Source organism: Melopsittacus undulatus, chromosome 9, assembly GCF_012275295.1.
Source record: "Melopsittacus undulatus isolate bMelUnd1 chromosome 9, bMelUnd1.mat.Z, whole genome shotgun sequence".
Taxonomy (NCBI): Eukaryota; Metazoa; Chordata; class Aves; order Psittaciformes; family Psittaculidae; genus Melopsittacus; species Melopsittacus undulatus.
In genome coordinates, this window is record NC_047535.1 from 3,539,778 (window position 1) to 3,566,128 (window position 26,351).

At 41.6% G+C, this 26,351-nt stretch overlaps 1 protein-coding gene across 2 annotated transcripts in view; it reads left to right on the plus strand.

Moving 5' to 3' along the window:
• Nucleotides 1-26,351, plus strand: part of ADAMTS17 (ADAM metallopeptidase with thrombospondin type 1 motif 17) — a 172,125-nt gene that overhangs the window by 77,337 nt on the left and 68,437 nt on the right. For both annotated transcript variants that reach the window (XM_034066234.1, XM_034066235.1), the window contains exons 9-13: nucleotides 5,495-5,635; nucleotides 6,943-7,093; nucleotides 21,166-21,267; nucleotides 22,633-22,778; nucleotides 26,118-26,284. In XM_034066234.1, the coding sequence (XP_033922125.1) occupies nucleotides 5,495-5,635; nucleotides 6,943-7,093; nucleotides 21,166-21,267; nucleotides 22,633-22,778; nucleotides 26,118-26,284 (707 nt within the window). The remainder of the gene's footprint in view (nucleotides 1-5,494; nucleotides 5,636-6,942; nucleotides 7,094-21,165; nucleotides 21,268-22,632; nucleotides 22,779-26,117; nucleotides 26,285-26,351) is intronic.

Sequence of the window (26,351 nt, forward strand, 5' to 3'; positions counted from 1 at the left end):
CTCTCCTTCTGCCTTCCCTCTCACACTATGTGAAGATGTTGTCCAGTCTGCCCTCCCTTTGCATTATTCTGCATTATTCTGCATTATTTTGGTAGGGTTTAGAGAGAAATCTTGTCCATGGCAGGGGGCTTGAAACTAAATGATCTTAAGTTCCTTTCCAGCCCTAACCATTCTATGATTCTACAGTTCTAAGTGCTTAGTCCTGGCTCTGCAGGTATCCTCTCGGTAAATCATGGCAAGTTGGGTCACTGGGAATGACTTCTGTCATATGCTCTTTTGGGAAGGTCAGTAGTGACCTACCCAGCTGTGATGTGCAGTTCACTGCTGCCTTGCAGAAACAGAGCCTTTTAGAGAACATCTGCAGGAAAACACAGGTACAGAAAGTGTGCTTTCCAACAAAGAGCAGCCAAGAATGTAGAAACCTCAGTGGCCCCACTGAACTTTTCACTTTGAGCAAGAGATATCACTGCCTTCTCCTGTTCCCCTTTGTATTTAGGACATTGCTGTAGCAGGCCCTTTGTTCAACTCTTTGAGGCCATGTTGGTCTGCAGGGCAAGTGGCTCCAAGAAGCTCCTCCTTTTTAATGTCTGGCTTTCACAGCCAGCTAAAGTGCTTATTTGAAACAGAGGGACTGTAGAAGCTCACGGTATTTCCACTTCTCTGTGTGTGTTTTTCAAGCTTGCCTTATACTTCTCTCTCTTGTTACCCTCTTTCTGCCTTTATCTGAAGAAAAGCTCTTCTGCTGATGGTATTTTCTATCAAACTTGCCTTTGCCCCAACTTCACAATACTTGAGATAAATGATAATAATAATCTTGGGGGTTTCTCAAGTGGTTTGTTACAGCCACAGAGTTACAGCTGTTGAAAAAATTCAAAGCATCTCCTAAACCAGTTTCCCCCAGCTCTTTGGTGTTATCCTTTAACTGGGATTTGGGGCTTTTAATAGGAAACCTATGGAGAGTCATCATGGTTCTGATGAATATTTGTATACATGACCTTAAGAACTCGGAGGTGCAGCATGCAGTGCATCCACGGAGGTAGGAGGCTTTCCACAGGCTTTGGTGAGCTTTGGCTCAGGCTTTGAAAGAATAACAGGAAACATTGGAAAATGCACCAAGGGTAAACAGAGCAGCTTGGTTACATTAACTGTCTAGAGGAGAAGCTCCGCTAATGACCGAAATGAACAAAGCAAGTGCATTTATTTAGCATTGCTGTGGGAGAGCAAATGGCTGTTAATTGCATTAAGCTAAAAGGGTTACACAAGAAATTGGCCAGCTCAGGCCCAGAGTGTAATTCTGGCATCCTGACCCAGTTCTGATTGCTGCATGGCCTCTGACAGAGAATAGTGTCCTGAAAAAAAAGCACTGCCTTCAAAGAGGCCAGAGCTTTGAGAGCCTGTATGATAGCTTTGATTCATAGCAATGCGACTTGAAAACATCATTTTACAAAAAGCAGCATCAAAGAGATTTGTTGTTGCTGCCTCCCTCTGACTCCTGATCACATTTGCCTTGCTGTGGTTGTGTTCACAGTCAGAACTCAAACTGGTCAGTCAGCTTGTTTCTGGACTCACAGATGATGAGCAACAGTAAATCAATAAATACACTGTAGAACTCCTTTGGTGATGCCTTAGTCTTTGACTGATAACCACTGCATTATTTATACTAGAAAAGAAGCTGGAGTGTGAAACCCGAGTCCCATTGTTCTTTGAATAAACACAGAGTGAAAGGAGTTGAAGAACTGACAGTCTACACTGTTCTTGCTTGCCTTTGTGGAATCTCATTGTCTTCAGAAGGAGAGTGTGATAAACCGAAGGCTGATATTTACCCTGAGGAGCTAGTGGCTGTGCCCATCTCTACTGGCTCTGCTGGTTTTGTAGTGTGAAGGATAACATACAGCATGTGTTTGCTGTGTCTGGTAAAAGGGACAGTTATGACTCAAAAGGCACAGAAGACAGTGAGTTTGCAGGGCAATGTAATGTCATTTTGACTTTCCTACTTCTGATCTAAGAGCCATTCTTATCAGCTTTTTTGTCCAAGATCTGGTCATGTAAGAACTTTCCAAGGCAGAATATTTCAAGAGACTGATTATCTGCTTCTAATTCCATGTGAGCTTCTGAATAGCAGGTAAGATTAGAAGATCACAAAGAAAATGCAGAGTATTGAATCAGTGCCTGCACTGCTGTTTATTACAAACACATAATGCTCTGTCTGATTTGTTTCTGTTAAAAGGAAGGGGACTATTCATTAGTGAAAAGAATCAGCATGGCATTACATTTACTATGTGTTTTCAAAAAACTGATCCCTTTGATGTAGCTGGAGACCCTTGAACTTCAGAAAAGAATGTGTTAGCATGCTAGGGGTATGCCTTAGTCCTGCAGGTCATTTAATCCTTTCCTCAAGTGAGTCATTGTGAGGTAAAGTAGATGCTGGGAAAAGTTCTGCACTGCCAATTAAAACAGGCTCCAAAGGTGTTGCTGGTTTCATTCTACCAGAAACTCATCACAGAGAGGCCAGTAGAGGTTGCCTGTGTACCTTGAGGCCAGATCCCAAGTTAAAATAAACTGGCATGGTGCTTTGGACTTAGCAGAGCTCCTTTGCTTTATATCAATAGCTCAGGCTCAATTCCTTTCTGCTTATGACTTTTGAAAGGATTTCTGCTAAGAATCAGGAATGACTCAGAAAGGTGTCGATTGCCACACCTGTAAGAATTGAACCGATTTCAGAGAAGCCTGTAAATAGCTCTGAGATATGAGTTCTCACCCAGTCTTTGTAAAGAATACATTCTGTCTGCCTCAAACACCCCTGCAAAATCAGAGCTGAGTAATCAGTGTTAGCCTCAGCATTTGTCCTAGGCAGACATCTTTCATGAAGTCAGGGTGGAAATGAAGTTAAGGGCAGGAATGTACTGGTCAGTAACTATTGCCTGCATTGTTTGCCAACTAAAAATTCCCCCTTTCAACAAATTTAACAAGGAATAAAAGAAGTTAATCAGAAAGCTGAGGCATTCCTTAATTAACAGCTCTAGACCAAACATTAGTCTTTTGTGGAAGAGATAAAATCAGGGAGGCTAAAACACTTGGGAAGTCAGGAAAATGCTTTATTTTCACCCTTTTCAATTGGGACAGCTGAGGTGCCAACCAGGAGGCAGTTCAGGAAGCTCCCACAACAGGAGGGCTGCCAAGTCCCATCCCACAGAAGCCCTGACAGTAGAAAACTGAAGGACCCAACTTTGAGTCTCAGCATTGTGGCAGCCCAAAGGCAGGCGAGCTAAAAGAAACCTTGGAAACCTGCCCCTTTTCCGTTAGAGGAGTTAACACGATTGCTGCATGCCCACAAACCTTCTCAGCTGGCATTTTTGGGCAAGCTTTCCTCTGCAAGATTTCCAGCAAGCTTCCATACCTTGCTTCGTGGTGCTTAGCTCTTCCTTTCCTGACTTTTAGGAATACAAGGGCTTATTTGCATTGGAGGAATACTGCTGGAACTTTCTTCCTAACATGTGAAGAGTTTTCTCTCTGTGTAAGAACAACATGGGTAAAATATTTGGAGTGAAATCTAGGATCCATTGAAGTCAATGGCAAAACTCCCATTCACTTCAGTGGAGCAGGAATTTCACTCTGCACTGTTTTGAAGTTAGAGTTACTAATAGCCTGTTAAATTATTACTGTGTGCATCAAACAAAATGTGCTTGATGTTAATGTTTCTGCTGTGTTCGAAACCCACAAAGGTTTAAAACCAGGAGTAACTATGAACTTCTGAGTCTGAAAATTATGTTAAATGTAGTTTTGCTAGAAATAATAATGTCCCTGGAGATAAACCTAAAATAATAGACTCCACCATGTAATCTTCACTTTAAGCTAAAAATAGCTTAGATGGTGGTTTAATCTAAGCCATAATTATCAAACTGCTGAAGCTGGTTTTGGTTCATTGCAACTAGAAATGTATGTGGTGTTCAGGCTTTGAACAGTTGAGTCCCACAACTGAAGAGAAGCAAAGCCAAGAGCATAGTCTGAAAGCAAACAGGACCTTCTGATTTGTAGAGAAATAGCATTGATTAAAGAGTCCAACCAGATTTAAAGGGACTGCTCCTGGCTTGCTCAGTCCAGCCAGCTGGAGTTCTACTAAGCTCTTCTTAATGTGTGTTTTCAGCCCCGAATTGGTGACTGTTATTTTGCTAGAAAGGGACACTGGCACTTTTTGTCTGAAAGCCGTTTCCCATTCCTTGTTGGAATCAAAGGAAGAATGTCAACATTTCAAAATGATGTTACTCTGTATGATCTTTAAAAATTGCTTTAATGATCATTTCCAAGTAGGATGAAAACCCTTTAACTCACTTTTGCTGCTGGGCAGCACGGTATAGCTGAGTGTAGGACTGCCAGTCAGGACTTCTGACACGTCACTGGTGTAGCAGGCGATCACATTTATCCTTTCTTTGCCACCATGAAGGTTGTCCACAAAGGCTTACCTCCAGCAGAAGAGTCTCAACTTCCACCAGTGGCAACAGAGATTTATTCTGGGCAGTGATTTACTGTAGAAGCCAAAGGGTAGAGGCTCCACTAATGATGGAAGGGTCCTGAGTGGGAGTTGGATGGAGGTTAAAGTAATACTTTTCTATGTCTGAATACTTTTTGAAGTCCTCACTGAATGTGTCTGAAATCCTCCTTGTATGTCTATACTACACACTCTGCTTTTGTTTAGATGGTTTGTTTTGCTGAGTAGGTCACATTCTGGTTTTGCTGAGACTGGGATGTGGCAATCTTGGTGCTTGTTTGGGCAGTGCTGGCAGAAATAGGGGCTTGATTCTGCCTAAGGCTCCTCTCTGAGCATTGCTATTATAGATTCATAGATTAATTTGCGTTGGAAGGGCCACTGGAGGTCATCTGATCCAACCCACTGCTTAAAGAAGGCTCAAGTTCTCATTTAACTTCAAAGTTAGATGAAAGAGAGACTACAATACTCCACATTTAGAGAAGTGCTTTTCCTGACAGTAGTTTTTCCAAATCCACCCTGACACAACAACAAATACTAATCTCTCCAATACTTCCTAATGCTAATTCACTGACCATTCTCTCAGTGTGATTATAGAGACCATATCTCTTAGGTTTGGGAAAGCAATCCAAAATGTTCAGTAAGTACTAACTCTGCTGTTTTAGCAGATATCCCTTGGCTGTGCTACATCACTTCTCCAGGTTCACTTCTCACGATCCCTCAGGTAGTCACATTTTCTGGTAGGAAAGTCCATAAGAAGCACACTTAAAAGTTTCAAACACACAAATACTGAAAGTTTTGTGAAATTAAGACAAAGGATAATATAAAGGAACCCATGGTTTATTCATGCAGTGGCTTCCCAGAGCAGTAGGTGAATGATTCTGTGTTGTATGTGCAGCCTGATTTTGACTTGTTAATGAACAGTGTCATTACTAAATCCAATGGGAAATGAGAAACCCACGTCAGAGCTTCATAGGTTTTTTTTTGTCTTGTTTTGTTTTAATCAAACAGCATGGGAATGAGCCATGATGATGATCACCAGCCCTGCGCAGGGAGGTCCCACATTATGTCTGGAGAATGGGTGAAGGGCAGGAACCCAAGCGATCTTTCCTGGTCTTCATGCAGCCGCGATGACCTCGAAAACTTCCTAAAGTAAGGGATGTGCTGATTACCCAAATTCCTCTCAGAAAAGATTCCAATGTATTATTTGAAAGTGAAAGTCTAAACAATTTTCCTTTAAAAAAGTGTGTTTGTGACATTAGGGAGTGCAAGTTTGAATCTGTCTCCATTACCGTAGCCCCTTTGAAACTGAGGTTGGCAGAGAGGCACAATAATCATGTGCAATTGTCAATGTACTGATAAAAATATTAAAACCAACCCAAATCACCTTCGTTTTACAAAAAATGCCCTTCATGTTTACAGTGACAGAAATCTGTACATAGGTGGCCTGGAAAAATCTCTGCTGAAGGATGCTGCCAGCTTTGAGCTGTGGCTTTTACTGTCATTCTTGTTATTAAATAGTTTTTATTTTATAGGAACTTTACTTTGCCTGGAGGTAATTCTGATGTGTTTTCTCACTCCTCAGTGATTGTTGGTCTTAAACAGTTGACTATAAACTTCTTTCCCCCTGCATCCATATTTCAGTTCGTCATATTCAATAGTTCAGGAAGGATTTCTACTCTGTTGCTTGTTAACTCTCATGTACTATAGCAAGCACTTGAATTGTCTGAACTCTGTAACTGCAGTCTTAAACCTACAGTGCAGCTTTCTGAGAGTGTCTAGCACAGTGGCCAATGCTTTTGTTGCTAGGAATGGGTTCAGCATGGAAAAATTCCCCACTCTGGGGATTAGAGGTGGGGGAGAAAGGAAAATAATGAGAGAAAATGGGATATCTAATATTAGATTAAAAGCATGAAGTTGAAAAAGAAATTGCATTTCAACTTGCTCTGGTCCCTGATAAAAGGGGAAGTGACAAAGTGATATTCCACTTTATAAAAGATTGTTGTGAAGGCAAAGGGAAAAATCTCTCCTTTGTATCAGTGATGGATAAGAAAATAAGGGCTTAAAATTCAGCTAGAAGGATTCAGCTGAGACATGATAGAAGACTTTCTAGCTGTTGTAAGGCTCGTGATGCTTTGGACTAGGTACCCTGAGGGCAGAATTGAGTCTCCATCAGATGTTTAGGAACAGTTTAGACAAACAGTTCAAAAAGCTGTGAAAATAGTCAATCCTGCTCGAGGCCTGGGGCCATGATTGAGTTCCCAAGGACCTTTCTATCCATAATTTTTTATGATTCAGAAGGCTTCCAGATACATACTGGGAAAAATCACCACTGTTTTACACAAGGTCATCAGATTCCCTCTCAAAGAGAGGATATCGGCTTCTCTCCAGGAGTGATCTAACACTCCAGCTCAGAGTTTGTTTCTCTTAAAGGCATATTCAATTCTTACACTCCACAGGTCCAAGGTGAGCACCTGCCTGCTGGTGACAGACCCCCGCAGCCGGTACGCAGTACGGCTCCCTCACAAGCTGCCAGGGATGCACTACAGTGCTGATGAACAGTGCCAGATACTGTTTGGGACCAATGCTACATTCTGTAAGAATATGGAGGTAAGAGCTCATGGGATGTACCTGGAAACAAGGTGGGAAGTGGAAACAAAGCTATCAAGCACTGAGGAGGAAAAGAAGTGTGTACTTCCCTCTGAAGTATTGCATGGGATTTTTACCATGTTCAGCACTGCTGATACACAATCAATGGTCAAACTCCCATTGACTTTCATGTCAACAGCACATTCTTATATGCAGTGCTCTTCATTTCCCTGCACTGGTCTTGTTTATCTCCAGGAGTAGACCCAAAATAACTGTGTTTGTTCCCTTCTGACACTGTTTTGCTGCAGTACTCGGCAGAGATTATTCTGTTGGAAGGTCAGCTGAGGTGAAAGTCTCTTCTCACAAGCATGCTTGCCTACTTCTGCAGAGTCAGCTCAGACTGTCTAGGTCTTTCAGTAGACCTCCCATTCAGACTGCTACCATGTTCTTAGGAGCTGACTCATAACTCTGTGCCGTGAAATATTAATGACTACTTGTTTGATGAGGCCATTTAGAGATTTGTACAGAATTAGGCCCTTTCCTATGTGTGTTTTAAGCAACATGATATTTAGTCAGGATTTGGGTGCAACATGGCTTATATCTCATCTTTGGTAGGCAAAATGGAAACACTGATCTTTGGTGTCTCTAGAAGTAGGTCATATTTGAGTTGAGGCTGTCTGACTTTCATCTGGAATTTAGACAGCTCAACTTTTCCTCAGGGCTTGCACATAATTAGATGTCTTCATTCTGACAGAGTGTGTCTGCATCCCACTGGAGCAATGCTTCTAGTGTGGCCTTAGAAATATCCAGAAGAAAGTCACGAAGCCCTGTTGTCCTGTCAGCTGGCAGCATTCTGTCCTCTATGGACAGGCATCAAGCAGCTGGGTTTCTTGCTGTCATTAATTAGCCATTTGTATTTTTAGTTGTCCCTTATTCCCATTCTGAACAATCTTGGGATCTTAAATCCGTTGTAACAAAGAAAAGAGTAATCAGTGATAGCTGAGGTTTCTGAGTGCCAAATTACTAAAACTTTTGAACACATGCAAGTCCTGGGAACATGCTCTTAGTTTCGCATTTGCTGTTTTATTTACTTTGGATTTGGAAACTAGCTAATATAAAACAATAAGAAAAGAATCTGGGTAGGTCGTATTTTCCAGCTCCATCAAGAAAATGCAGACCACCAGGACTACTGTACTGGAAGCAAAGTATTAGAATATAGGTCTGTAAAGAAAACCCCAGGTCTACCCAGGATGACTCAAGTTCTTCCACTTGTGTGGGTGTCACCCAGCTTGCCTGCTGTTGGAAGAGGTATTTGCTATTTCCGTTGGTGTGATAAAAAACATTCTGTTTCTGGATAGCCCAGTGCCTAATGAGAATGTCAGCCCACTGGTAGGTGGTCAGCATTTCTCATGCAGAAACTGCATGTCCAGTCTGAAATTGCTTCAGGGACAAGTTGCTTGCCAGGTTAACAAGCCAACAAGCACTGTTCTTCTCTATGAGATACAGACAGCAGGTGTTTGTGTCTCCCAAGATTCTTCACCAGTCTTTTCTTACTCGACATCTTTTCCTCAATCCTTCCTTTAATGTCTCCCAGAGAAAAGCATATTATGTGAGGACTTTAGTGCTTTCTAATGAAGCTCCTGGTAGAAATTCAGCAGATTAAGCCCAGTTTGCAATCCCTAATTTCAAAGTACTTTTCTGTTACAGATATGCGTAAGTTTTAACATTGGGAAGCTTTGGATCTTCATTTAAGTAAATATTTGCATCCTGTTATGATCCTCTGCCTTGTCCTTTGAAGGCGATGGAAGGAAATTCTTTAGAGGAAATGATCAGCTTTAGCTTATAAACCTTTGAGGTTTGTGTTCTTTTCACCTTTGTGTTTCTCATGCCCCATCTGCAGAATGATTGTATCGTAAGTCTCAAAGCTGTCTACAAAAATATGAACCAGAAAAAAATTGGCACTAGTCACTGGCATTAGCTGTAGAAATTATTGGCAAATAGAGCTGTCTCCTCTTTTAGCCAATGGTAGTGTGGTATTTTTAATTCAATAAAGTATTAAAAAAATCCAAATGTAAAAGTAATAAACATTTGACAGTAAATATTTGTTACAAAAAGGGAATAAACTTCAGGAAATGAGCATGTTCAATCTTTTTATGATTACATGTGTCTACGGCCTATTTTCTGATGTAATAAAAGAGTTACATTATAGCATTGCGTTGGAGATAGCTGAGCTGCTTCACTGTATCAGGAAAACTAAAGGACCTGTATTGAAAAATGCCAACAAAGTTGGTTCTAGGGTAAATTTCAGAGATTAAATGAATCCAAAATTTGGACAGTTTTGAGGAACTGCAGAAACTTTCTGTGCAGTAAGTTCTTTCCCTTAAAGGCATCAAAGCCCAGATCTTTCAAGGAGTGTAATCTCCTTTGCCTTCACAGAGAGTCAGGTGCCTAAATGCTTGGCAGTGTTTGCACCTCAGACACTGGGCCAACTAGATAGGTAATCCATAAATATTCAGCCTTATCTCCATATTTCAGTTTGCATCTCCCAAATTCTTCTTCCATGTTTGTTTTTAAGGATAGCTCAGATGCCTAGTACCAAATAGTAGCTCTTGGAATCAGAAGTTTGCCAAAACCAGCTTATCCTGCAGCTGTTCTGTTCCAAATGTGCAGAACAAAAATGGAAACAGACAAGATAGGCTCAGCTTTACATCTGTGATACCTTTTGACGTTCCTTTTTCATTTGCTTGGACACTGCATCTTCATTTTAATATAGAAAAATTGACAAAAGACCCAAATTACCAGAATGAGTATATGATATAATCACCTTAATCATAACCCGTTATTGTAGTCTGTGACCTCCAGGATATATAATTTAGGATCTGGTAATGGAACATCAATGTTAGGTAACATTTCATGGTGTATGTCACCTTTTTAAGGAGCTGTGGAATCAGGCTTTTAGGCTGGACACTTGTGCAGGGAGAAATCAAATTCTATGTATTTGAAAAGCACCATTTCAACTATGATAGCGTGTGAGCAATAAATGGCAAGATTTCCTGCCAGCCCCTTAAGGGAATGCAGGTCCGTTTTGGTGTGTGCTCTACTGGATTTTAGTGGTTTGAGATACCTGAGTAGTAGATGGATGAGTCCTTGCTTATAATCATGAAAGTAAATGTTTTCATGGCTCCGTGGAAGAATTAGTTTTGATCTGAGGAGCTCAATGAGAAAATAGAAGTTGGGCAATTCTCAAATGAGATCATCTCACTCAAAGGCTGGAAGGGACCTTATAGCTCATCCAGTTCTCCCCCAGTGCCATGGGCAGAGACACCATCCTCTAGACCACTAGATATTATCACTGTGCCCAGGAACAGAGATCATCTGGGATTCTGCTTGCTGGATGTTGGCTGATGTGAGTCCAGGGCTACCATCCTAGGATGTGCAAACAATGGGAAATTCAACCTGTCTGACCTCAGTTTTTCAGTTCCATACTGTACTATGAATCAAGTATTGTGAATTCAATTGACCCCTAAGCAAAAGGAAGCAAAAAGCCTCAATCCCACTCAAGTGATGAAAGCTTCTGCAGAGAGCAGGTTTTAACTCTTTGCTGTCCCCTTCACTGAGCAGTGCTGTCAGTGAGAGGAACAGCACAGATGGTTTATGCTGAGTCTCTCACAGAGCGGAGTTTCTCCACCAGAGCTGTGTCAAAACATATTGTCCATAACCTCACATGAAAATATGCCGTGTGTTTAATCACAACTCTGGGGTTATTTTTCAGACTGGCATGCCTACGAATGGAGGCTTTTGCACTGAAATTATATTTATGGAAAAAATGTGATTTCTGTCTCTTGTATCCAGTGTTTGGCTTTTGCTTTATATGACTTTTGGCTTATTTATTATTAACACAATTTTGCGGGTTTTTACATAACCATTATCCTTCAGGATCATTTTGAGTCAAAGCTGTGCTTAGGTTAGAATGGCATGTGGAGATAGATGACTATTTTACAAAGAGATTTTCTTCTGAAGAAGGGACACTTTCAACTTGGATGTAACTGGGAGTGTGAGTTTTGATATGACACTGGGTTTAGAGAAATCAACACAGCTATAACTGGCTCTACTGTTTTTTCTTAAGCTCAAGCTGTTTTTTAACAAGTGTAGGTATCTCCAAGCTCCAGAGCAGCAACACTGAACAGGAAGGCAGAGCTTATTGTAAACCTAAGGAGACTGATCAGATTTATGGGCTAAAATGGAAAAGGAGAGGAAGCAAAAAACAAAGTAAAGGAAGAGCAACAATTATAATAATCAAGTGGATTTTACATATCCCTTCAGTTTTCGTATTTGATGTATGGGTGGGAATATAATTAAGCAATTGTGGGTCTCTCTGTGGTGTTGATCTTGCATAGAGACTGGCGGAGTGGACTCATGGACTCCATGCCTGGGAATCAATGGGCCTCTGTCTGCTTTTTCTTTACAGGGTCATTTGCGAGAGCCAGACGATGATAGGAAGCCCTATTATTTAGTAACCTATAGAATATTTACAAGAACATAGTCATTAGATTGAGAGCTGATTTATCCTGAAAATAATAGGCTGCATTGTCATTTTCTGTACAAACAGGGACTTTGTCTCCATAATTTTCCATTGCACATGTTAGGTTCTGTGTAACTATAATAATAATAAATCTGGAAGAGGATGGGTTTGGCTTTCTTAAGGCTTGCAGGATAGCAGCCTGGCAATTCTAAAATCAAATAAGAAGTTTTTCTTTTTCAGCAGTAAAGGTAACAATTTAGTTAATTGCCACCCTATATTTTATAGCCTTCCTAATGTAGGTTGTTAAAATTCAGACTATTTTCACGTTGCCTGTTTCATATGAAACCAAAGTGTCCTATTTCACTGCTTCTGTATGTTGCAAAAAGACATTTTTCCCTTTATTTTCAGTGGAAATACTTTTTGTTTCAGAGAGAGAAAGAAAGAAAGAGAGAAGCAGAGTTCCTGCCTGGGCAGCACAGCCCAGTTTACAATTATTGGAATGCTTCAGAAATTTTTGTGCGTGTTTCAATTTGGAAGATGGTCAAAACACATTCTGGTGCAGTGGTTGAAAGCAAACTAAAAAGAGAGAAAGGAACCAAAATACAATTATGAAAATACAATGTGGAAATTTAAGAATACAAACATCATAAACTCTTAAAAATCATACAGAGTGCCTATTGAGAATCAAGCACTTGAGCCTGGCAATCTTACATTTCTCATTAAGACACAAGAGGAGGGAGGAGGAATTAGTGTAGCCTTGTGATGTGGCATCTACAGCTGAAGTTTGAACTTAACGAAATTAGCCAAAATGCGATTGAGTATCAGCCTGAAAATAGTGTCTAACAAGCTTGAAGGGCATTCAGACCTCTCCCATTGGCCTGCTGGGAACTTCCCATCTGCAAAACACTTCAAGAGAAAACTCCCATAATCTGCACAACCACATCTGAGCAGTGTGTGTACATATCCAGATTTATTTTACTGTCCCTTTCTTCTCTTTTCCCATGGCCAAGAAACACGATCCGTGATTTCATTCCGTAATTTCCCAGGTTTTTGTTGTTTTCTTTTTAATGGATAGCACTGCTTCTTGTTTAAAAAAATCAATGCTTTCCATGTCTTACAATCAGGTGTTAAAGGCCTGAGGAGTTCAGTGGAATTTCTGAGTGAACATTGCTCTCAATGTGGACAATATGAGACGGATGTTGCAAAGTGCAAGGTCAGAATTTTAGGCTCTAAGTTGCAAACACAGTATTAGATGGGAGTGATTATGAAGCCTGCCTGAAGCTCTTGCCCTGCTTCATCATAGAATCATAGAATAGTTAGAATAGTTAGGGTTGGAAAGGACCTTAAGATCATCTAGTTCCAACCCCCCTGCCATGGGCAGGGACACCTCACACTAAACCATATCACCCAAGGCTTCATCCAGCCTGGTCTTGAACACTGCCAGGGATGGAGCATTCACCACCTCCCTGGGCAACCCATTCCAGTACCTCACCACCCTAACAGTAAAGAATTTCTTCCTTATATCCAATCTAAACCTCTGCTGTTTAAGTTTCAACCCGTTACCCCTTGTCCTATCACTACAGTCCCTAATGAATAGTCCCTCTCCAGCATCCCTGTAGGCCCCCTTCAGATACTGGAAGGCTGCTATGAGGTCTCCATGCAGCCTTCTCCAGGCTGAACAGCCCCAATGGGGAGATATCTTCTCCTGAGCTAGATTACAGCATAATACTGCAAACTCACAAGTTTTTCTTGGTGGGGTACATCTAGTATGAACCTCAGAGCAGCACTTAATACATGGCATGTGCAAGATGATAATATAGCTGCTGTGCTTGGGACATAGTTGTTTAGCTGTGGCTCTTGTAACCATACTGAGGTAGAAATTGGCAGGAAGTCAAAGTACAACATTTCTGATGTTCAATTCAAAAGAATGACTCTGTTCCAGTGCTTTGTACTACATGTCTACTTCTTCCAGTTTGACCACGTAAAAATGGTCACATGATTTCTTTAGTTGACATAACATGTACAGTTGTGTTCTCTTGTTTAAGATGCTGAAAACTGGGCTCAGCAAAGCTGAAGAGCACATACAATGAGAAAGAATTGTGTGTTGGTAAGGAAGTGGGTAAAGCTTATCTTTATCTGCTTGAATTGTGTGTCTCTGAATCATTGACCCAAAGGAGCTAGTTTCATGAATGCCCTAAAGGCACTGAAAGGATTAGTGTTTAGCATAGGCTGCTTTGCCATAAAATTAATTTGTGGTCTCCATTAATGAATGCAGTCTTTCCAATCTCTTCATTTTGCCAATTACTTTAATTCCAGGTACATGCAAAAACTGAAATAGAACTGGTGCTTTGCGAAGTAACACTTTAGGCAGTGGAGAAGGCATTTAGTTTGCCATGTTCAGGAGGCTCAGTCATGGCCTAAATGGTCAAACTAGGTAATGGGTATGAATATGTCCCTGTTTTAACATCTGATTCTGAGTCTTGGGGAAACTGTGGTTTTCCAGAAGCCCTGAGCTTCTACCAGCTTTGAAAGGTTGCCCAGTCAGGCATCCCAAACCACTCTTCACTTCTCAAAATACTGATTTCTTGTATCTCACTCAGATTGGAACCATTTCCAGACACTACATTGCACAACTCCAGTATAAAAGTAATGAATTCCAGTTCCTCTCAGGAACGGGTGAAGAGGTTGCAGTTGGCCAAGCCCCTCTCAAAAAAAGAACTTTTCCTTTCTCTGTCTCTTACCCTTTACCCCACAGACCCATTGATAGAGCCCTAGGAGCAGTTTTACTAGGGGATACCACGGCACACTTGGCAAAAAATCTCTGCTGCATCTGCTCTAGAGAGGTCAGGGCTCATCTTCCTGTCTGTAAGTGCATTTTGGGCAGCTCCTGAATAGGCTGGTTTTGCTTTTCTAACATTGTCAAAGCATGAGAGCTCAAGAGTTTTCTAATTCTTTGCCTTTCAGCTGCTGTTAGAAAGGCTGCTTGTCTGAGGGTTGTAACCAGTTCATTTCAGTCAGACCTTACAGATTCAAACCTGTCTATGATGAGTGGCATGTCATGGTAATTTACTGTTTTGGATGCTGACACATGTCATCTTTCTCCCTGAAATACCAAGGAGAAACAGTCTTCTAATTGTAGATTAGTAAAGCTCTTGATATCACTTCATATATATATATAAAAGGGTATGTTTCATATGGGATCCCTGTGTTGGTAATTGGAGTCATGCATATCAAACCACCTAGCGCAGAGAACCAAACCTAGCGTGACACCCTTCATGTTTGCTGGGTTCAGGTTGTTTTGTTTTCTCTGATACAGAACATGCACAAATGTCGGAAATGACTGTTGAGGTTTTTGTACTGTTCTTCAAGGAAAGCAGTTAACTCCCAGGGACTGTTTCCTGAAGAGCTCTTCAACTGTCAAGGGCCATTTCCTCAAGACTTAAAACAATCTTTCTTGTGTCTGATGTTGGTGACTTTCCACTCACACAAGCATCCATGAAGAGGCCATTCATTGAGATTGTGGCCAATACTATATAAGCCAATGCTATATGGCCGTTCATTGAGATTGGAGTTACATTGATGAAAAAACTTACATAAAGGGTAGCAGCTCTAAATCTGTTTGTTCGCTCCAAGCAGGCGGGTTGTTGGTCCTATTCATCTAAAAAGCGGAATGGGCACATGTGTTTCTGTATGTTCTGAAGAAACAAGGTGATCACCAAGTAGTGAAAAGAGAGAAATGCTTTTTAAGAAATGCTTTCTAGATTTATGCAAGAAGATTATAGGATTATTTTTATAATAGGGCTAAGGTGCTTTCAGTCTAACAGCAGAGATCCATTCTTGTTTGACATTAATGAATAGAATTGCACATTATGCATTTAGAACCACAGAATCATTTAGATTGGAATAGACCTTTAAGTTCATCAGATCCATTTGTGGGATTCTTGCTCACTTTTGTTAAAATGAGGTATTAGTGGATATCAATCGTTGCCTGACTACTCCAGGATAGTTCTCATGATTCTTTCTTAAGCCTTCCCTTGACTTTTGGGGCAGGTCTGTCACCTGGACAGATAAATACTTGCGCTGTTGGACCTCCTACTTGTTCATTGGAATGTCATCTCTAGAGAAAGGGCAGCAACTGGCCACAGGTGCATTGTATCCAAGCTTCAGTTACCTTGCCTGGGGCAGCACATGGCTGCTTTCCAAAAGTGCCTTCCAGGTTTTGCAGGATTCCAATCTTGAGCACTTTTCATCTGGTTTTCAAGACAGAAAGCAAGAAGCTCCATCTAACAGCAGTGTGAACAATGGTGCTCACATCCCTTGTGACCCATTGTGCATCATCAGTTGTTTATGTATCCCAAATTAAAGACAGTGACAATATAGAAATTGAGGACATTGTTTTTCTCACCTTTTGTAAAGAATTCCTCCTCAGAGGCATGGTGTGAAGCTTCAAGAACATATTCATAGTGTTTTGAACAGAAAAGCAAGTGTAAATTGTGTGCTTATTGTACTTAATAGGTGTTAATTAGGATTCTGCTTATAATCATGTTTTCTCTCCTGGTTTAGCTATATGCCAAGCCAAAAGCTTGGCAATATGAAAGAGATCTGATACTTCATTGAAAGCCAGTCTATTTATAAGCATGCCTGTGTGTTATGTAGTCTCTTGCTCCTCTTCTTTAAGGATATTTACTCTTTCCAAGTCCTTCTTCATAATCCCCTCATTTTGACAGCAAAATTGTTTCATAGTGGTTCAATTCTGCTGCTAGAAAGAAGAGGTTCCTCTTTCCAGTGGGCAGCAGGAACAAATTCATTCTCAAGAGAAATAAGTGTTTCTTTTTTTGGATGGATCCAAGGTGAGACAATGAACATGTAAGGAGCAAACAAGCTTCCATGGAGTTGTTCCCTGATGGGAAGGACATCCTAATTCATTGCATTCCTTTTATGATTTGGAGATTTGGAAGCTCCCCTTTGTAGGTAATAATCTGAGGCTTTGAGATGGGAAAGTATTGTGAGCCTTTTCTACTCACTGCTACCATATGAGGTCATTGGGCAGAATCACGCTGATTTTAGTAACAGTGGTGATGCAATAACTATCCTAGAAACTAGCAGACTACACTTACTGCCTGTGGGCAAAGAGCTGGCTGAATTAATTCTGGCTTCCCTTCATTTCCAGCTGCAGCACTGAGTTAAAGAACCCAAAATAGATTACCTCCCTAGAGCTGCATGTCAGTGGTCACAGTGCTTCCCATGCTGAGGGTCTGGGCTGGCCCACATGTGGCATGGTATTAGTATGAGAAAGGTATGAAAAGCTGTGAAAGGTGGGATACTCCTGCGAGCATCCCAGGAGTTGTTTCTGCTTTCACCCTGCAGTTCAGCTGGAGCAGGCAGTGTGAGCCTGCGGCTGTGACACTGAGCAGAGGACTGCAGAGCTCTGAGCAGCATTTTAACTTGTCTCCCAGCAGACTCTCAGCAAGACATTTAATCCCTTTCTGTTCCTCATCTTCCCACCTATAACAGCAGCATAAAGCTCCCTTTATCTCCAAGCTCCCAGCAGTGTGTTTAGGTTGCAGAGAAAACACCTGGCACAGTAGGGCCCCTTTCTCAGATAGATGCCATTATAATCCCTGTAATCGGAATCATCATCCACCTGCTGAGCAGATCTCTCCTGCCTTGGTTGTTTCCAGACTGTTTTCTCTCTCAGGACTGGTGTCTCACAGCAGTGCAGAGAAGTTTTCCTATCTTCCAGGAGCTTCTGAGAGTCTAAAATTTGCACCTTTATAAAAATTCCCATTTTTATTTCATTTTTTCAATTCTATTTCCTATCTGTATAAATCCCTTCAGGGCTCTGTTGAACAAGGATTGCAATTAAAAATAAAGGGGTGCATTTAAATTTTTATGGAAATATCACTTTTCAACAATCAGCTCACTTTGTTTAGGTTTTATTTTGCTGTTGGAAATACTTCCATCTGGGAGCTGATCCAAAGATGACCTTTCCCCACAGACAGTTTCAACAAATCAATATTATTTCCAGTGAAAAATATCATTGGAAAATCCTAACAGGCACTTTCTGAATGTTGTAGGGAAGACTTTGCAGGCAGAGCTCTGCCATCTAAAAGCTGGTTGCTGAGTTTACAATTAGCAGTAATACAGCTTTTTTAATGGCTTCTTCTATGTCAGTGTAAGCTCTGAACTCATATAGAAGCAACTTCCTTTCAAGTCCTGCCACTTCTCACTTTGATATTTCCCCACAAAGCTGGCTATTTAACTATTTAAAAGTCAGTCACTGCAACTGGTTAGCTATAGGGCTGTTTAATGGGGATTTTTGTTTGGGTTTCTGTTGTAGCTGAGAAAGATATATGATCTCTTTTGAAATGAGCTATTAACATGATAAAGCATCTTGGGAACATACAATACCAAAGCTGATGGTTTAATCTTTGCTGGGGTATCTGAATGCTGTATTAAATGCAGGGACTGCACTAACGAGTGTTTGAACTTTGTAGTGGTATGGCACCAGAACACAGAGCTCAAGCACAGTTACCAGATTTTTCTGTAACTGTTTCCTGAAATATGCTTTGCATTTAGTATTCTGAATCAAACACAGGGATACTATTAAAATACTATGTTTTCCATACCTCAAAGATGGGAAATTGCAGAAAGGTTGGTGTTGCTGAGAGAGATTTTTCCTTTATTTGTCTCCCTATTAATGTATGTCTCTGCGTGTGTGTATGTATATATAGACACACATACACCTATATACATATACACATACATACACATGTATGTATTTTTACCCACTGTACCCATAGGCTGGGCTCAGCTCTGCAGACCTGCTGGTGCAGAATCACCTGTTTGAGCTTTTCTGTGCCCATTGCTTCCCCCAGGCCATGGCTCATACCTGGGCATATTGTCTGCCTTTGTCACTGCCTCCGTCTTGTGGGCTATGGGGGAATTCTGGTTGGCAACCAAAGTCGTACAATAAGCTGCTTCTGTTTTAAGTTTAATAGAAAGTAAACTTTGTTTCCACCACTCCCCCTTCCTCCTCCCAGTTGTACATCAAAGAGGAGAATTTAACCCTAATTTACATGCCATTTATGATCCAAGCTTAACAAAAACTGGCCTTGAATAATGTGCAGATATTTAGCAGTGGTGCCTGTATATGTCTAGAACAACTTCTTTAGGGATGTTGTGAATTCTGTTACATCTTCAGCCAGGATGTCTTTTGGACAGAAAGCAGAACAGAGGCTTTCCTCTGGAACCATGGGGCAAAACTTGTGTCTGGGTCATTCAAGAGATCATACTGGAGGGTTTCTTGTCACATTCTGCTCTGAACCTTTGTGGTTATGTGTAAGAGAGGGCTGAAGCCTAGAAAAATGGAAATGCTTTATATCTGCACCCTTCACCTCTGAGACTTCCCTTCATTTTACATCTCGGTGTTCCCTATGCACAGTTTGAAAGGAAGCTTTGCTGGTAGTGCTTTCACAAGATCACTGGCCACAGTCACCAAGGGGAAAAAGGGAGTCCAGATTGTCAGTTCCTGAATCTGGCTTAACAGTAGCATCTTACACTTATTTGTGATGGCGAGGAAGCTGCTAGAGTTTAGCAAGTCTATTATGTTCATAAACTGCATTTAGTTCTATCCTGTAGGTACCGTCCACTTAAGTCTGTGACATGCTTTGACAGGTCTTCGTTGGGTTTGAACTCTTTTTAATTAGTCATATGTCTTGTCTTAATATAAAGAATAGCCCATCACCTGTAGATCCCAGTGAGTTAAACCAGATGCAAGGGTGCTTGACAACTAGGAAAACAAGCATCCTCTCAGAGCTGCAAATTTGGCATTTTGAGGGAAAGCTTTTCTAGTTTATATAGTTTCTTCCCGGATTATCATTCTTTCTGTAAGGCTGATGGACAGTTACTGGATGGAATTCTTGGTTTTAGTCCTCTCCAGGGATGGTGAGGTTTGGAGAATCTGGTACTTACAGTGTGGAATAATTTCTTTCTCAGCAAGCTGTGAACTCTTCATTCTTCTGCCTCAGTGTACCTATCTGTAAAACTGTGTGTAATGTCCTCACAGCTAGTTGGTGCTGAAGTGCTTTCAGAGCTGTGGGTAAACCACTAATTAGTCACAGCCATTTAGTCAAAATGACTGAAGTCTGATATTTTCCCATATGCTCTATTAGTTCAGGGAAATGCCTTGAAAATTCATTGATGTAGGCTTCCCTGGTGTATTTGCTGTTGTTTTTGTTTGATGATAGCTTTCTGTGTTGTGGTTAATACAGATGTTGCTGAGTTGTGTTCTCTGCTTCTAGCTTTTGTGAGTGTTCTTTTGGTTTAAATAGTGCAAAAGAAAAATACATGGAAATAAAGCAGGATGCAGATACTGCTGTGATCACTATTTTGTTTCAGTATGTTCTACATCATCACTTGTGGTATCGGGATTTATTTTGTCTGCACCCTCTGTCATACAGATCTATTTTATATAGACATACCAACATGCATGTACACAAAACACACAGGCACCCACGGTCTCTTACATTACATTGTGAAAGAGCCATAAGGTTGAAGTGTGTTGACTCAACTATTTAATGAGGTGCAATAAATCTTGACAAGACCAGCTGGCACGAGAGTCAGCTCCTCATCTTTTTACCATTACACTCAAACGTGAACAATAGTAGAAAGAAACGTAACTCTTCTTTTCGCCTTTACTGGGTGCTCGGATCTGCAGCACTGTATTGAAATCATCCACTTTCATGGGCTGCAAAGCTTGGTGGATGCTGGGCAAAATGTTAATGATGTAAAAGCTGCTTTTCCTGGTTCTTTTTCTCAAGAAGCTATTGATCTGACAGATCATGCAAGTGTGGTCAGCATTAATATCCCTGCAGCACATGTGGGCCGAGCGCAGCAGCAATGTTGAGTAATGATACCCAGAATGTGTTTCAAGTCTGGCAGCGAGATGTGCTCTGCCTCCTGCCACTCTTGCCTTCACACCTCACTTTTCACCTTCTCTAGCACACTGATCTCTAGCAGCTACTTCTCACTACCAAACCTTTACTAACTTCGCCCCTCCTCTGCTGCATGGCGCACCATGAAACCCTTTCCTCTTTCTCATTCCACCTTACGCTTTTCTCCTCCCAAGAGGCATTGCTGGCTGATTGCAGTTACCATCAAGTCTAGTAAAGCTGACTGTGTTACTGGGGTATCATTTTTAAACACACAGGTAATGAAGCAGCTCAGACATCTAAGCATGTGGCTTATTTCGAAAGCACCCATCTTGGCCTCCTATATAGGATTCTTTTTTTAATGGACCAGATTTATTCTTGTGAAAAGGAATCTATTTAAATAATCCACTTTCTGTTCCGGGTATGTTTTATTCCTATCAATGGAATCCATTAATCTCTTTTATGTTACCAGCCCTGCCACTTAATGCCAATCTATACTTAAAAAATAATTGCTCCCAAACCAACTAGATGCCTCTGGATTCACTTAAGAAAGACTGCCTGAGCTTTGAAGTGTATCCCATAATGATAGCTGACATCTCCAAAAGTAATAACTGTACCTCATTGCTTTGTGATTACAGCATTTGATGTGTGCTGGGCTCTGGTGCCTGGTGGAAGGAGATACATCCTGTAAAACAAAGTTGGACCCCCCTCTGGATGGCACAGAATGTGGTGCAGACAAGGTAATCAAAATGCTCACTAGCAGCCAGTTTGTGTTTTCCAGCATTGTCTGTGGAATAATGTTTCCAAGATGTTAGGTAGTTACTTTAAACCCATATTTTATACTGATTCTGTTACAGAAACTGTTCAATTAACAGCTGGCTTGGGTTAAGTCTTTCTGATTTTATGTTACGTGTATTTCAGTAGCCTCTGGAGAGCTCAGTAGTCAAGTTCTTGTGGTCCAGGCATTCTACAATCACGTCAGGAAAACCCCAGGCCTCACTCCAAGTGCAAAGAGCACCCTGTGAGTCCTGTTAGGTAGTAGCTCACTCATGTCACATCAGGGCACTGCTGCCAGTGGTGTTTCATGAGTGAGGTGTTTTTTTCACTGTAAGCACGATCACTGTAAGTGAAAATCACCATTCCAGTAACTGGCTTCAGTGCCATAAGGGTGGGATTTATTGAGGCTCAGCTGCTGCCTCCCCTTCACCATTGTTGAGATGGGCTGTGCTAGGTGGTATGTGGATCATTAATGTATGTGGTTGATTCTCCTAGTGCAACTGATAACTTGGTAGGCTACAAAGGAACTGGACTGGTTGGTAACTGCCAGCCACCTCCTTACTGCGTTTGGATTCTGGTGGTTTTTGTATGTTGTGTGTTTGGGGAGATAAGAAAGTGTAAAATTAAGCAGTTTGTTGCCAAAATCAAAGATTAGAGACCTTTTCTTTGCTTGCAAATAGACAATGGTGAGAAAAGTTGGCTCCTGGAAAGCATGACAAGGAAATGGAGACAAAAGATTTTTAGCTATGTGTTTTTCTAGCAACAGGAGTCCTGGTGATTATTTCATAAGACTGCTTAGCAGTGCTTACTGTATCATATCCTGGACAGAGCAGGAGAACAGGCCAAGTTTGCTGCTTGGTCAGGAGCCAGCACAACCTATTAGAATCAAAGGTTGTTTGGGGCTTTAGCCGCGTTAGGTCCAAAATCCCTCAATTATTTTGAACATACTGGGAATTGTGCTGATGAACACATTGCTTTGGGGTATAAGTTCTTGGACTCAGTCTTGGACTCAGTTGCTATAAAGTGTAGTTTTTAAGACTTAGCACTGAGATAATTATCTGCTTTATAAAGCAAGGGGCTCAAATCTGTGATTTATTTTTTTAATGACAGAATTCTCTTCAGGGGTTCCTTGAGAGTGACACTTGAATTTCTGTTTCACCTCCTCCTTTTCTCCTCCACTCACCTCAGTCTCACTGAAACCTTGAATCTCCAGAAACAAAACATCAGCTTGTAATCTCTCAGGCATCCTTTTAAGTCTACCTGTGCAGGAATGTTTGCAAGATGAGGGCTTCTTTCCAGCCTGTGCTGCTAACACGATTGCATTTCAGTGGTGCCGAGCTGGGGAATGTGTCAGCAAAACTCCCATCCCTGAGCATGTTGATGGAGACTGGAGCATGTGGAGTCAGTGGAGCATGTGCAGCCGGACCTGTGGCACAGGAGTGCGGTTCAGACAGCGGAAATGCGACAATCCCCCGTAAGTCTTCACTTGGTGCTGATTGCATTTTGCAGGTAGTGCTTAGACAATCCTTGCTGCATGAGTAGAGGGAGGAAATTGGCAGCAGAGCTGTGCAGATGATATGAGAGGTTTCTTGTTCACAAGCAGCAAGGATCAGGTCAAAATCCTGAAGTGACTTGGAGTGAAGGTGGTTCTGTTGAAGGGTTACCATTGGAGGTGGCCCTTTGGAATGTTTCATACATGGATACAGTTGAACTAAAAATGGGCAGCTTGGCAGAAAAAGCAATGCTGTGTTTCCTCTCCAGCACTGTGGTGAACAAGGAGGGGTTGGTCTGGATCCATCAACTGAACTGAACAAATATATCCTATAGGGAATATTGGCTCTAGGCTTGAGAAGCAATGGAGTGGCTGACAGTGGTCTTCATTTCATATAGCTAAGTTGATAAAGCACTTCAAGATACGCTGTTATTTGGGATGTGCTGCATAGGAAAAGGAAAGTTTCCTGCACACAGAGTCCAGTGGATGCTGTTTAGTTCCTGCACAGTGGCCACAGATAAGCCTATGCTCTTTGCTTGGGCTTGGACTTTATTCTGATGCAGGAAAGAATAAAAGTGTTTTTTGCCATGTGCCATCCTTCATCCCCCAGGTCAGTTGAGGCACATCTGGAACTCTTTTCTTATGGGAGGCCTGAAGAGGTTTACCGTGGTGGCCATTTAACTGCCCACCCCTGTTTGTGTACATTCCAACTTCTCAGTGAGTAAGGGTGCTCACAATCTTGAAAGCAGCCCTCCAAGTTGTGTATCTCTAACTTTATTCATATGTTAAGGTTTTTCTCCACAGACAAAGCACAGGAAACTTTTCTTTTTAAATAGGGACTGAAATCCTGGCTAGCAACATAGTCACTTTGAAGACATGCCTATATGATGGATGTCTGCTGAGCTGTATTCATGTGAAGGGGATATATTTGTTTATTTCTCTCCTTAAATAACACTGAATGGCAATTGCATGTCTGCAGTGTCCAGGCTTGATTTTTACCAGCTCGTTTTCCTGCACAAGGGGGCTGAGCTGGTTTCTTTGCTGTCAGCTACACGAAGTCTCTTTAACCACAGTGCTGACCAAACCTAAATCCATTCATCATCGTTCCTTAAATTACAGGAAATGCTCCCTCCAAGATTGCACACTGATTTTAAAATTCTCTTGCTCATATACATTCTTGGCTGGGGTTACACACGTGATCTTCTTTCACTTCAGATTCCTGGCATCAGCCCATTTCTGCAGCTGGTTTATTCACTGTCCAAAAATATTGGCTAAGGGATTTATCTTTTATTTCATATATATTTGGTCTCTGGCTTTTTGTTTTTTTCTTTTCTAACTGGAATCTCTGCTCCTGCCAGCTGACTTGTGAGCCTGTGGGACTATCAGTATTTTTAAACCAGTTGCTTCACTGTTTGATTTGGTTTTTCCTCTCAGTATTTGCTTGCATTGCCTCCAAATGGTTGTAAGGCAGTGTGTCGTGAGCCAGTCTGCACGTGCAGACTTTGGTGTTGTACTGCTTTGTGTTCTTGTCTAGGCTTTGGGCTATTGTACAGTGGGAATGAAGAGAAAAAACACTGGCTTAAAAAGAGGAGCAGGATGAGATCTCCACCCCTTCTCCAGTCCCCTCTTGTCATGTGAAGGGGTCACAGTAGTAGAAATGGGCTTTGATTTCTTCAGCTGCATTGGTGGGTGGATTCTCTTGGCATAAATACAGTGAAAGCTAGGCTGTGGAGTTGTCTACCAGGAGATCTCACACAGTCACTGTTTCAGGCATGTGTCAGGGTGGGATTGAATTTATTGGAAATCCCACGCAGTGCTAGAGCCCATGTTATACAGGGCTTGGGATCTGGGATGACATTGGTTTGTCCCTTCAGGTTCTTTTGCAGAATCTGATAGAGATGCTACCCAAAGTCTTGGCCTCAGCATTTGGAAAGGTGGAAGGGACACAATGATGAAGCCACATAAATGGAATGAAGGAGGAAAGAAAGATGTGTGAACAAGAGCTGGGTAACCATTTGTGAGAGACCAGAGAGTGTGACTGACACTGTTTTCATTCATGTTGCATGATGAAAACCCTCAGTATCCTGTTTAAATGTGCCAAGAGACCTGTAATACTGAAATATGATTTCAGAGGTCAGTTAAGTGTGACAACTTCTGGAGAGTATCAAAAAGTAGGTGAAGAAATTATCTGTTAGGATGGCCAAGTCTTCTGTTTACTTGGGGTTTTTGTTTGTGCTTGGTTTGGTTTATTCTGCAAGCAAAACACAGGCTATTCTTGAGAGCTTGAGGTTTTCTTCTTCTCTGGGGAATCACAAATAGGAGTAAATAGATTTTGCAGGTGCTTAATCCCAGTGTTGGATTAGTTGCCTTTCCTGCATGTTTAAAACCAAATGTGTAAAATGGCATGGTTTTCCTGGATGGAGATTATCTGCCTGCACAGATTTGTTACAGTACAGGTTACAGCTTCTTATATGCTGTTTTCATTTCAAACTGCTGAAGACAGAACCTCAGAGGACGTGTGCTGTAGAGATGTTTGCTGTGTGTCTGTTGTTAAGAGTGTTTTGAGCAAGGTGAAAGCAGTTGGTAGGAAGAGAAAAGCAAAACATCAAAGGTTCCCTGCCTCTGCCTTGGGTATTTGGTGTGATCCGGGGCACATGAATGTCACCTTAGTGCCTCCAGGCAGTTGCCTCAAGTTGCAGGAAAAGTTAGAGTTTAGGATTGATGTTATGACAGAACCCAAAGTTTGGGAGTGCCTTACTTCAAGTCCTGTTCTGAAACTGCTGGCACATACACACGTGCACATATTCTGTCTGCTTTTCCTTGGTCATTTGCTTGCTCAATCTGAAAATAGGTTAGGATAGGAATGAATTGCTGCTGAAGTCAAAGAAACTCAGGTGAGCAGTGCAGAATTAGTCACACCCCTCTGTTCATGACCAGAATACAGACCATTCAGCACTTTCTGTCTTTCAGGAAGGCTGCTTAGTGCCCACAGGTGAACAGGATTTTGGAGTACCTCTTACCTGAAGTGTATCTGTAGGCAGCTCCTATTGTTGATCTGTATGGCATACTACAAAAGAACCTGCTTCTGAAGTACTCCAGGGCATGTGTTGTGATAAGCCAATTATAGATCCAGAATGGAGCTTGAATGATTTTCAGTCAGAGCCCCTGAGAGCAGGATTTGCCCTCCAATGGGGAATATCTGAGAGTAAGGATCCTTCCTACCATTTCACAAGTTGCCTTGGGCAGAGAAAATGAGGTAAAGGTATTCCTGTGGGAGTCTGTGCTGTTCCTGCTGACTCTGGTTTGGTTTTCCTACAATAGCCCAGGGCCAGGAGGGAAGAACTGCCGGGGAGCCAGCGTGGAGCACACTGTGTGTGAGAACTTACCCTGCCCTAAGGGTGTGCCAAGCTTCAGGGACCAACAGTGCCAGGCCCATGACAGATACACCAACAAGAAGAAAAGTCTCCTGACAGCTGTCATTGTTGATGGTAAGCTTTTTCTGTACTTTCTTGTTGTTGTTTCTCTGCAGCTTCTCAGCCCATCTTGATTTTATCT